The sequence below is a fragment of the Diospyros lotus genome, chromosome 13 (genome assembly GCF_014633365.1).
Source record: "Diospyros lotus cultivar Yz01 chromosome 13, ASM1463336v1, whole genome shotgun sequence".
NCBI classification, from domain to species: domain Eukaryota; kingdom Viridiplantae; phylum Streptophyta; class Magnoliopsida; order Ericales; family Ebenaceae; genus Diospyros; species Diospyros lotus.
In genome coordinates this window covers 205427-218846 of record NC_068350.1, presented here as the reverse complement: position 1 = coordinate 218846, position 13420 = coordinate 205427, and the positions used below count along the sequence as shown (strand labels likewise).

Genomic DNA, 13420 nt, shown 5'->3' with positions numbered 1-13420 from the left:
TTGAGTGAAGACTATGCATTTCACTATAGGTTCAAACCAGAAGTATACTCAAAAATGTTTTATATCTGTTTGGTTTATATATCGGTACCCAAAATTGTTTTATGTATCGACATCATATATTAGTATAATTGTATCGATTTTAATTGAATGTAAACCGATACATAGTAACCGATATACTTCCTATATCAATATAACTGTATCGGTTTTAATTTAATGTAAACCAATACATAGTAACCGATATACTTCCTACATTGGTATAACTGTATCGGATGTAATTTTACTTAAACCGATATATGATAACCGACATATTCTTGCGCGACCGATATTATGAAATTGATATCGGTCGCGCAAGGATATGTCGGTTGGATGTAAGTAAAAAAAGTTATCATCGGTTATATAAGGTTATATCGATTTCATAATATCGGTTGCGCAAGGATATGTCGGTTATCATATATCGGTTTAAGTAAAATTACATTCGATACAGTTATACCGATATAGGAAGTATATCGGTTATTATGTATCGGTTTACATTAAATTAAAACCGATACAGTTATATCAATATAGAAAGTATATCGGTTACTATGTATCGGTTTACATTCAATTAAAACTGATACAATTATACCGATATATGATGTCAGTACATAAAATAATTTTGGGTACCGATATATAAACCGAACGGATATAAAACATTTTTGTGTATGCTTTTGATTTGAACCTATAGTGAAATGCATAACCTTCACTCAATTGAACTTTAGAATGCAGAACCAGAGCGAGGTTCATTTGCATACTCATTACGTAGTCATTAAAAAAATCGCATCAAAGAGGGTAAAACACTCTGAAATTATCTGCAATGGCTTTGAAGGCGAAAACCGACAAAGAAGTAACAACCTTAGATGCTTAGAACAGAGGACGAGTGAGAGAGATGATGAAGAGGACGAACGAAAGAGATGTTCTAGTCGGCGAACGATTGGGGATATGCGTGCGAGAAGAAGAAGACGAAGAGATCGTAGGCTAATTTAAATCGGGGACATTTTAGTCCATTTAACTCTCAAAAATCTTATTTTTACAAAAAAAATTAAGAATTCTATTTTTGCAAAGTTCTTTACCGGCGGTCCTATTTTTGCAAATTTCCCTAATTCATACCTTTTACGCATAGTAATTGAATATAAGAATTCATATTACAATAAACGAATTATGATTTTGACGATGCAACAATAACGTTCACTTATATAAGTTAGCTAGTTGGCTTCGACAATATACTCTCTGGCTGTTCGTCAAGACGTGACTAACCAACCAACCATTTGTTAAGTTTGGGCGGCGGCCTTAGCGCTGCTGCTGCCATTTATGTGCACCACCCACACAACCGTCACAGTAGTAGCATACTGTATTGGTCTAGCGAAAGGAACTAACTCCATGTTGAGAGAGAGAGAGACGCCATCCTAGCAGCACAGCAGCAGCGGCGGCGGATGATAGTTAAGTTACTTGGTGCATATTTCTGGTAGGTTTGGTGTTTGAATTTTTTGTTGGAGAGGGGCTGGGGAACAGCAAACATTGCCATCGCCGGCCACAAGATTCCAACATCAGTAGTTGAGTGTAGTGGTGATTAATAGCGACAGAAAAAGCTCATCACTAATTCCTTCACTTTGTATTTTAGTTTAATAAATCCCACAACCACAATCACAACAAACAGTAACTTACTTTTCCGGTTGGGACACGTGTCGCTTCTTAATTGTAAAACAAATATTATACTTACTGGCTTGGAGGATAGAAAATGTTTCAAAAGACAGGCTAGAGCTAGAGACAACATCTAGTTTCAGTTATGGGCTTTTGAATAATAGGACAAGCACAAGCAGTATGCGGCATTTCAAATAAGGAAATGAAACTTATAATTTACAATGAGCACAAATAAGGAAATCGGCAGGCACATCAATTTTCAAAATAGAATAGGCTTGATGGTGCAGCGAGGCGAGGCCAATCATTCTTCCAAGCTCAAAATTAGGCAAACTACCACATGTAACATATAGCACATGCCACAGGATCAGTTCATGTCTCCAAAATTCATGCCATGCCTGCCCAGCATACGAATGCGATTGGCCAGGCCAACACACTCTTGCATTCTCTCTTCTTCTGTACTGGTATGCCTGCAGAAGGGCACCAGTTAACCGTCAGCCACTGCAATAATCAGACTGAAATGAGAAATGAGTTTGAATAACTCACATAAAGATAGAACACCACATCGAACAACTTCAACACAGTCCTGACTCCTGATCCAACATTTCCTCTGACTGGAATCTCAAATCTCATTTGGTTCCGCAAATTGCATTTGGCGCAGAATTAAGGTCTCTACAAGGGGATCTTGAGCCTTTACATCAAAGGGATCACCCTGCATCTTCAGCAATACAGGTGGATTCTTGAGTTCCATTTCGTAGACCACTTATCAAGTTCGTCTTCTACATGTATGGCATTGAAGCCTTTAAAATTTGAAGTCAGTTGAACAATGACTATGGATAGAGACCTAGTATTTTATAAGGGCCGGTAGTGAAGCATGAAGTTCAGCTAAGCATTGGAAGATCCAATTGAGCAGCTGTTCTCTTGGCAGTTCTAGTAGAAGTTCAGCCTGTAAGGGGGAAAATGACACGATGTAAGGGAACATGTGACCAGCAACCAAGTTTGAAAAGATACACAAAGCAGTGACTTAATCCAAAGTAATGTCAGCAGTTGCCAACATCATATACCTTTATTTTGGTAAGTAGCCCATACGTGCATGAAGTTGAAAAACAACAATTAACGGTCTAAGCATGCAGGGATACTAGGCAAAAAATTGCCATTATGTTGGAGAAACATTTTTATGTTACTCTTGTGGAGTGTGGGGCATAAAAAATAATACAGACAAAATGTTCAAAGATCAGAAAAAGAAGGGAGTTCTAGTTATTGGCATAGGAAGTTCTGTACATGGAACCACTGAGAAAGTCATGGAGAATGTGAAAGATTTGACCAAAAATACAAACATTCATTACATATGAGGAAACAATAAAAACAAATACATGAATGACAGACATAGATATATAAATAATACACTAGAATGACTTGGATATAAATACACACAAAAGCATATTGTGAGTACCTTAATTTGGTCCTCCTCAAAACTCAGAGAATTCCGGTGAATGTCAGATGCCATGGAATCTGTTATGAGCTTGAAAACCTTTCTAGTCATGTTTGTTTTCATGCCAACCATCTTTCCTGAAGCAAAGATCCTTGAAATACCTAGATCTGCAGCCATTCTTCTGACGTAAAGCTTTTTCAATAGAATTTCCATGGAGTAAGGTTCTTTCCCATATTGACGTCGCAGATTCTCTGTAAATTGCATCAAACTCCATATGTCTTTTTCAGCAGCCTTTTCAGCTTCATGAATTATTTCCATGGGATTCTCCAAGTAGTTTATGTACTCAGAAGGGAGATGAGTGTTTATGTTCAAATCCAGCTGGCGCGAAATAAATCACAATAGATGGTGAGAGTTATGTATACAATTGTATACAATCACTTTAATACAGATTGTATACGATCGATTGAAGTAAGAGTTGTGCCCATTTAGACTAATAATTAACATTAAGTTGTCCATCAAAATACATTATAAGAAACTAAATACTTATCCTTTAGATTATCAATGGAATCTGCAAGACTTCCAGAACAGCAGTTCCACATTCAGACGCTTCAAAAATGCATAATGCTGGTCTGAATATTTTTATTTTTTGGCACTTTTAGACTTGATAAAATGAGCAAATACCTGTACAGATAGATAAGGAACTGAAATAACACGGTGTTCTTCGACCTGAATTTCAAAAGGACAAACTGTTTCAGTAATAAGAGTGAAGCATCAGAAGGGATTAAAGGAAACTCTGGCTAATGAGACCAGTAGGCAACCAATTTCTTCTGTTTGGGCACTTCAAATATTAGTGACTCGAACAATCCTTTATAAACTTCTTCCATAGTGCAAGAACATAAGTTAGAAAAAACAAATAAGACGACAAAGAGCAGATGTATGATTTGTGACGCCAAACCGGGGTCACATCTATCACATCAAGATTTAATAATAGAAGATCATGAACCAGAACACACCTTTGACAAGCTCTCAAAGAGCATTTCAAAGAAGAGATCAATGCCTACATTTCCAACATCCCCTGTCTGTTGCTCACCAAAAATATTACCAAATCCTCGAATTCCCATGTCCCTTTCTGCAAGTTGGAAGCCTTGTCCAAGATCCTGACACTCTTCAAGAGCAGCAAGCCTCTCCTAGGTACCCAAACTAAGAGTATTACTTAACCCATGCAGGAATTAACAACAATGTCTCACAAACAAGCAAGTGGGTTCATCCAAAAATAAAAAACTGGCAAAAGCTAGAACAGCTTGCTTAAAAAAGAGATCAGCAACACACAATGAATGAGGATAGCCAAACATTTCATATAGGAAGTACCAGTGCTTGATCGGAAAGCAGAGACTTATCAGGGTAAAACAAGTGCGCATGAGCTTCCTTATCCGCCCTCCCCACTCTTCCACGCAACTATTAAAAATGATATAAGATGACCAAAAAAAGAAACAGAAAAGATATATGTCAAGAAACCAATGAGAATAAAACCATTGCAAATTGAAAGGTGGATAGCCAAGCTAGCCTTAGAGACCAGGCATCTGACAAATAATCAACAGGATTGAAATATGCCAAGTAATTTTTATAAACCCAACAGACTAAATAATCAAAAATATTTTAAGGTCAGAAGGTTTTTTCTCTGAAGACATGGATGGTAAGCATCGAGCACCAAAAAGAGACAAAGAGAGGAAAAACAAAAAAAGCAAGTCTGGATACAAAGTTAATGAAGAGGTCAAAACTATGCTGCTTTTATGTGGGAGAACATACTTGTTTCAAAGTCAAGCTATCAAACCCAGAAATGTCCATCATCATGGACAAGTACAGATAAGTGCAAACACAGGCTGGTCATGTGTCGCACATTAACTTTTTTCTATTTCCCATGCACACTTTGAAATTGGATGCTAGTCCTTAAGGCACATTATATATTGACAGGGTTCAAACAATAGTTATCAAAACCTCAAATGTAGGGTTTGTTAACATATGACAATTAAGTGGCTGAAATACCAAGCTGTTTTCTTTCTTTCTTTCTTTTTTTTTTTTTTTTTTTTTGGGTTGGGGGTGGGGGGCTGGTGACATAGTCAGTAGGTTGGTGTTGGTGATGGCCAAGGGTGTTTGGTCAATAATGGTGGGGGCCAGATGACTGAGGGATGGGGGGTGGGTATAGCAACTCAACTTCAATTATAATGGGCTTCAGCCTTCGGGTTTGAGTAGAGATGTGAAATGGGCCTGGCTGCAGCCTAGTCCAGCAGATAGGACCGTGCCAGGCCTAGGGTTCTTGGCCCTGGGCCCAGACTGGCCAAATTTAAAAATTATATATTTATACAATTAATTTTAAAAATTAGAAAGGGTTGTCGTGAATTAAAAAAGAGTTGTTCTGATTTTAAAATTGAAAAATAAATTTGTTGGAAGTTTTAATGAGAGGAATAAACTTCCATGTTCTCATTGATTCGAAGGATGCCAAATATATACACAAAGTTCCTAAGAAAACTCCTAACATTTAGGACTAAATTACAACAACATATTTCAGATTAGGATCAAACTAAATTCAGGATTTCCTTATCTAATTTTAAGGAACATCCTTATCCTTCCAGCTTGAATTTTTCTTCATCCTCTTACATCTTTATCTTTATCATCTTCTCTTCTTATCCTCTCGTGTATAACTTAAATTTTTCTCCTTTATCTTCTCCAACACTCCCCTTCAAGTTGATGAATAGATATCCATCATTCCCAGCTTGCCTCGAATAGATTCAAATCCTTGCTTTTACATTGCTTTAGTAAAGATATTTACCTCTTGAAACTCGGTAGGGATATAGGTAAGACTTATATCTCCTCTTTCAATCTCTTGCTTGACAAAGAGTTGGTCACTTCTCATGTGTTTCACTCGGTTATGATATACCGGATTATTCACAATGTTAATTGCTGACTTATTGTCACTATGAAGAATTTTTGGAGAGGATCCTGGAAGGTGTAAGTCTTCCATCATTTTCTCCATCCAAATAACTTCACATAACCCTTGTGCAATAGCCTTATACTCTACTTCTGCATTGCTTCTTGCCACCACTGATTGCTTCTTGCTTCTCCAAGTTACCAAATTCCCCCATAATTTTGTGCAAAATCCGGATGTAGATCTACTATTTTCAATAGAATTAGCCCAATCAACATCTACAAATGCACTTATTCCTTTGTCTTGACTCTTCTTAAACAAGAGTCCTTTCCCGGGGAATCCTTTGAGGTACCTGAGAATATGATATGCTGCCTCAAAATGTCTTCTTGTAGATGAATGCATGAACTGACTTAATATGCTTATGGCATATGTAATATCAACTCGTGTGAATGATAGATAGATCAACTTACCCACTAATCGCTGATATCTTCCTTTGTCTACTTGATACTCCCTTCTGTTGTCTTCTTTATTCTTCTCGTTGGGTTCTAAGGGAGTACTAGTAGGTTTATACCCAAATTTACCAATTTCCTTCAACAAATCAATCGTGTACTTCCTTTGAGATATAAAATCCCTTCCTTGCTTCTGGTTACTTCCATCCCTAGAAAGAATTTTAATTCTCCTAGATCTTTCACTTCAAATCAGTGTTCTAAAAGGCAACCGCTTTTAATTCTCCCAAATCTTTCACTTCAAATAAGTGTTCTAAAAGGTGGCCGTCGCGGAGAGGCACTAGGCGGCCCCTGGCCGCCGCGAGTTCCTCCAAATCGGCTCCTTAGACGTCGGCCCAATTAATTGGGCTCGGACGGCTCCTAGGCGGCCAATGCGACCAAGGCGGTGAGGCGTTGCCTTGGCTGCCTAGATGTGGCTTGGGCTTGAGACCTCTCCTCGACTCCATCAGTGATGATCGTCGCCGCCGCCGCATTGGCCTGGGTTGCCCAACTCCGTCGTTGCCGCCGCTGGACAGGGACTAGAATAGCCTTCGGACTTACCTGTGGTAACACAGCGACGATTCGATTGGCATTGGCGGGGGCTAACGATTTGATCGAAGGAGGTAGATGGTCCGATTGGCAATGGCGGGTGGCAGCGATGTGCTCGGAGGAGGCAGACAGCCCGATTGGTAATGGCGGGGGCAACAACGTGCTCGGAGGAGGCAGGTTTGAGAGAAAGAGAGCGCTATGAATTTTATTTTATTTTTTTTTTTTTGGGGGGGGGGGGGGGAGGGGTTGCCCTGAAATTTGAGGGGGTGGGGGCTGGGGTGGGGAAAAGAAATAATATATTAAGAAAAAAATTTAAAAAATTAAAAAATATTAAATTTTCTAGGCGGCAGCTTGCCCCCCGACTAGCGCCTTTTAGAACACTGCTTCAAATGCGGTCCTCAGTTGCTCTTTTAGATGTTCAATTTCTAGAATATTATCCCCTGTGATGACAATGTCATCCACATAGACAATAAGGATTGTCCTCCTACCATCTGCTTCAATTTTTGTGAATAGGGTATGGTCTGTCTGCCCTTGTTTGTATCCTAGTTGAATGAGGGTGTCACTAAACTGCTTAAGCCAGGCCCTTAGAGACTGCTTAAGGCCATATAGTGACTCTTTAAACTTGTATATACCTTTTCTCTTGTGTTTTATGTTTGAAAACCCAGGGGTATATATAAATTTCTTCTTCTAGCTCCCCATTTAAGAATGCATTCTTGATGTCCAACTGATGCAACTTCCAATCTAGATTAACAGCCAATGAGAGTAACACTCGGATAGAATTAAGCTTGGCCACCGGAGTAAAAGTTTCCTCAGAATCAAGTCCTTGGGTTTGGGTAAACCCTTGGGCTACTAATCTTGCTTTGTACTTGACAATACTTCCATTTGACTTGTACTTGACTGCAAAAACCCATTTGTTGCCAACAATTTTCTTCCCATCTGGTAGACTGACAATATCCCAAGTTTCATTAGCTTCTAGGGCTTACATCTCATCCATTATTGTTGCCTTCCATTTCTCATCTTGCAATGCATGATGTATATCTTTAGGGATCACTATATCATCAATGCTGACTGTGAAGGCCTTGAAGTGAGGAGATAGCTTTGAATGTCCTACATAATTTGAAATAGGGTGTTTGGTACACGATCTCACCCATTTCCTTAATGCTATTGGGATATCTAGATCATCAAACCTGTTAGATGTAACCTTTTCCATATTGCTATTGTCATCAGTTTTTGAACCTATCTTTGGATCAGACACTGGGTTTGGCTGAGGGTCACGAGGCCTTCTTGAATATACCAAAGTTGGTTTATCCAAGGCTAGATTTTCTTGAATTCAATCTTCTTGATCTCCCCCTAAATTAGGCACTAAGGTTTGAGTAGGAAGAAGAGGTTCAAGGATTGATTTAGTAGCAATAGGAGGTTCAGGAGTTGGGATCATAGGTAGAGACAAAGTAGAGTCCCATTGTTCCTTTGCACTAGGTATGTGTTTTTCCCTGCAGAGGAAAGGTGTGAAAAAATGGTTCATGTGCAAGGAAGGATATATCACAAGATGCAACGAGATGTCGTGTAGAAGGGTGGTAGCACTTGTATCCTTGTTGAGTAGGAGAATAAACAACAAATATGCATTTGAGGGCTTTAGGTTCAAGTTTAGATTAAGAGGGTTGATACTTATGTACAAACACAGTGCATCTAAACACTTTTGGTGACAGAGAGTTTAGAACTCTAGTGTAATGGAGATAAAAATCAAGGAGGACACTCAAAGGGGTTCTAAATGCAAAGACCTTGGAGGGAAGGTAGTTAATAAGGTAGGAGGAAGTAAGAATAGCTTCTCCCTAGTAGGCATTAGGGACTGACTTAGTGAACATAATTGCCCTTGTAGTCTCGAGAAGGTGGTAGTTTTTCCTTTCTGCTATCTCATTTTGTTGGAGATTGTAAGGGCATAAATTTTGGTGAATAATACCATGTTTAGTTAGATAATGATTGAAATCATTGGAGAAATATTCCTTGTCATTATATGAATGTAAAACATGGATTGAAGGCTGAAAGACACTGTTTATCATTTGATGAAACCTTTTAAACACAATATAGGCTTCTAATTTGTCTTTCATTAAGAACACCCAACTAACCCTTGTATGGTCATCTATAAATGTGATGAACCACTGAGTGTTAGTCAAATTAGGAGTCCTTGTTGGTCCCAAAATATCTTTATGAATCAAATAGAATGGCTTTGTAGGTTTATACGCATGAGATGGATGAGAAATTCTGGTTTGTTTAGCAAGGATGGATTGTTCACAATGAAAGGAATGGCTTCTTTTATTAATGAAAAGATGGAGATACAAAACTTTGAGAAAATTGAAACTAGGGTGCCCTAAACGTTGATACCATAACATAAGTTCAGAATATGAAATAGTAGACAAGGAAGATTGGATTTGTGACCTAGATCCAAGGGACTAACTAAGCTTTGAAATATAATAGAGGCATCCTTTTTCCTTAGCACTGCCAATCATCTTCCCTGAAGATAGATCCTGAAATTCACAATAGGAAGGAAAAAATGTCACCAAACACTAATTTTCTTTGGTTAATTTACTTGCTAATAGCAAGTTACCCTTTAGATCAGGAACATGCAACACTAATTTCAGACTTAGACTTGCCACATTAGCTGTACCTTTCCCTTGAGCCATGGTTGTAGTCCCATTAGCCATTGAGATTGTTAAACCTTGATCAAAAGGTTCATAAGTTGGACAACGCTTTATAAGTGATCCGATCATGTGATTTGGCACCTGTGTAGATTATCCAATAGTCTATAGGGAATTTGAAAGAGATTAGAGAGTGTCCAGGTGTACCTTGTTTAGCAAGAGACATTACCGGGTTAAGGGCTTATGTTGTCTCAGGTTTGGTCACCTTGGTTTGGCTCAATAGTTACTGTAAAACCTCCAATTGATTTGCAGATAGAATTAGGTTGGTTGATTTTTCGGTCTCCACTTCTCCCTCATAGGCTGCTTGATTTCCTTTCCTTTGATTCTTAGGCTTCCAATTTGTTGGTTTTTCATGAATTTTCCAACAAGTTTCCTTTGTGTGATACGACTTATTGTATTGGTCACACCATGGTTTTTCTTTATGGGGCTCTTCTTTGGATGAATTAGATGTTTTTATCCTTAAGGAGACTAGTGTTGATGTTTGTGAGTTCACATTAGAATTGGACACCCCTGAAGGATTTAACAACACCCTTTTTCTGCTCTCTTCTCTCCTGACTTCTGCAAAGACTTTCCTTATTGATGGAAAGGGTTTGGTTCCAAGTAACCGCCCTCTTACTTCACCAAGATCAAAATTAAGAGCATGCAAAAGATCGAACACTCTTTTTTCTATTATCTTATCCATAGTTCTGAAAGGCGCGAGGCGCAAAGGGTCCTGGAGCCTGAGGTGCGAGGTGCACAAGGCAAGGCACGCCTTTGCGAAGCGAGACGCACCTTTTAGAAAAAAACTCAAAATCTTGTAAAATCATAAAAAACTATCAAATTATCAATAATAACACATGCATATCATTAATGATTCATTATCTTCAAATTCTAAACTAACATCATCAAAGTTGATTCATTCATCATCATGCAAATTCTAAACTAGAAACATCATCAAAGTTAAAACTTAAAGTCTCAAATTCAAACAAGTACCAATCATCATGCAAAATTCTAAATAAACATATAAACACTACAAGTCCACAATCAAGAAAACGTTTTCATTTTGAAAAATGCTATTTTTCTAAATCCGGAAGATTAGAGCATTATAAGGACACATAAGAAAATGTTTTCATTTTGAAAAACTATCTCCCGGTATTTTGATAGCTAATATTCATTGTTGTTAAAATAATTTTTAATGAATTTTTCAAGAAATAATAGGTATGTATTTTGGGGGTGGTAACATCGCTAAATCTTGAGTTTGTACTAAAACAAAAGTTCTATTTTCTTATTGTTATGGATTTTGATTGTTTAGATATTTTTATTGAATCCAAATGGGGGGTACTTTCTTATTTACATTTATGTATTAAAGTAAATGGAAAGTAAAATATAAATAAAAGAAAATGTGGATATTTACTTGAACTAAAGAAATGTAAATAAGTTGTATGTTGTAATGTATACATCCTGGAACCAAGAAGAGGGGAGGAATTAGGCTGCCCAAGTTTTAAATTAAAAGCAGTTTCACGAGGCGCGCCTCTTGCCTCTACTCCTCACTGTGCAAGGCGAGAGCCTCATTAAAATCGCCTCGCCTCGGCCCAGGCGAGGCGCAGAACTGGCGCCTTAAGGCGCCTAGGCGAGCCTTTAACAACTATAAATATTATCATATTTTTTTCCATCTTCAGCACATTTCCATTTAATCTCATGGAATAGATCCATCTCCTATCACAACTCGATTAAAGCATTGTAATATTCAGTAACTGAACTATTACCTTACCTTGTTATCTGAATGGTAGAATGGATTTGGAAGCTTTGGGCAGTGTTTTCCATGTCCGAGTAGGTTTCTTGCACAACTTCCCAAATCTCCTAAGTTGTCTTGTAGAAGAGATAAGTCCTAATCTTTGGATACTACTACACTTTAGGTGTGATCTCTATTATAAGTATATGAGATCAACATTTGTAGTTGTCTAAGGCATGCCTAGGTGTGAGGTACACAAGGCATGACCCTATGCACCTCAACATGGATTAGTTGTAACACCCTTCAAAAGGCACTAAAAAGGCACATAAAGCAGGCATTTCATGCTAAGTCGCAAAGCACATGCTTCATGCTCTTTGTGCAGCAGCCACATGCGAGTAAGTCTCACGTGGCAATGTATAGGTGGCACATGTGGGTGCATAAGACTCTCGGCTAACCACCCGCTTTCTTTCTTAAGGTCGCTAGAGGCTGGAGAACATCCTTCGGTGACCTATTTTGCATTCCCTGTTGGTTTGTGTTGTTTTGCACAAGACTTTTCTATGTAGTGCTACAGAGTGCGTGAGACCATTGTTTTGTTTTTTGTTTCAATTTCTCTTCAATTTTTTGTTTCTTTTTAGTTCCAACAAATTATTATATATATTAAATTGAAAACTTATATTCAATTTTTCTTTTTTTCAATTTCAATTCAACTAATTTCTTTCCTATTTTTATTTTTTACTATTTATTTTTATATACAAGTATTTTCTCTTTAAAATTTTAAATTGAAAATAATACTATATATGTATTTTATACATATTTCTAATATATATGCACCTCATGTGCTTGAAGCCTGTGCTTCACCTTACGCCTCGCACCTAGGTTCCAAGCACCTGTGATGTTTGTACTTTCGACAACTATGTTAACACTTATTTATGCAACTCGTGATATGCTCTTACTTCTTGCTATTTAATTAATTGTATGTCTTCCTTAATGCTTCATAATACAATCCTCATTCTCTTTTGTTTCCCAATGACCCTGTTTATTCTCTTCCTCATATTTTTGGGGGTACCTATTTTGTACAAGATCTTACTCCCTAATAAGACAAGCTTTTTGCTTGATCTATCAAATGCTTTTTATTAGGGTACTGGCAACTTCGAAAAGGGTACTGGTGCTATTCTCCTAATTTGCATCGTTATTTTATCTCCACTAATGTTACTGTTATAAATTGGGAGCATTGGCAGCCTTTAAACCCTCTAAGAAACCGATCAAACAACTCTCCAAACACTCCTAACTCACTGGTAACACAACCAACACAACAGTCTATAAAAGAACAGAATTTAAGTGCAAGAACAGAACAAGAAAGAAAATATTCAAACCATATAAGAAGACAGAATTTATTCTAGTTCATGCCAATTGAATTGGCACTACATCCAACCTTCAAACCACCACCGGGCGCAGCCTTCTTTATTGATGAAAATAGTACAAGACTTATCTCTTCTCTCTCTCACGATACAAGCCTTCCCAAAAGAGTACAAAACTATAACTCACAGCTTTCTCAATCTCAAAGCTCTCGTGAAATCAGAAGAGAACATGCGGTTCTCTATCCCTCAGCCCCCTTGCCCTATTTATAGAAAATAGGGTGATATTTCCTAGGGCTGGCTATGATATTACCGATTTTGCCCTTTATTAACAACTAATTATTACAAGAAAGCCCCCAGCCTATCAACTAATCAGAACCGCATACAAGACTGCATATTTAACCTATCACTAACTCTAGACAATCCTTAACAATTCTCCACCATTGTCTTGAGTGTGATACCTTCCATATTCATCCATCAAAAACTTTGGCTTGCTTTTCCTTTGGATTCCCGCATGATAACCTGATCATCAAATCAATCAACAAACATTAAGAAAATCAAAAAACAATGCTGTAAATTTCACCAATGGATCACCTAGGAC

The 13420-nt window shown here is 37.8% G+C and overlaps 1 protein-coding gene across 6 annotated transcripts in view; it reads right to left on the bottom strand.

Moving 5' to 3' along the window:
* Positions 1 to 1716: 1716 nt before the first annotated feature.
* LOC127788351 (ATP-dependent DNA helicase At3g02060, chloroplastic) overlaps positions 1717 to 13420 on the bottom strand; it is an 82816-nt gene continuing 71112 nt past the window's right edge. For 3 of the 6 annotated variants that reach the window (XM_052316518.1, XM_052316519.1, XM_052316517.1), the window contains 6 exons: positions 4472 to 4558; positions 4117 to 4290; positions 3785 to 3829; positions 3125 to 3481; positions 2218 to 2617; positions 1717 to 2141 (listed from right to left, as the gene is read on the bottom strand). In XM_052316518.1, the coding sequence (XP_052172478.1) occupies positions 2516 to 2617; positions 3125 to 3481; positions 3785 to 3829; positions 4117 to 4290; positions 4472 to 4558 (765 nt within the window). In that variant the 3' untranslated portion in view covers positions 1717 to 2141; positions 2218 to 2515. The other 3 variants (XM_052316516.1, XM_052316520.1, XM_052316521.1) reach the window with 3 other exon arrangements.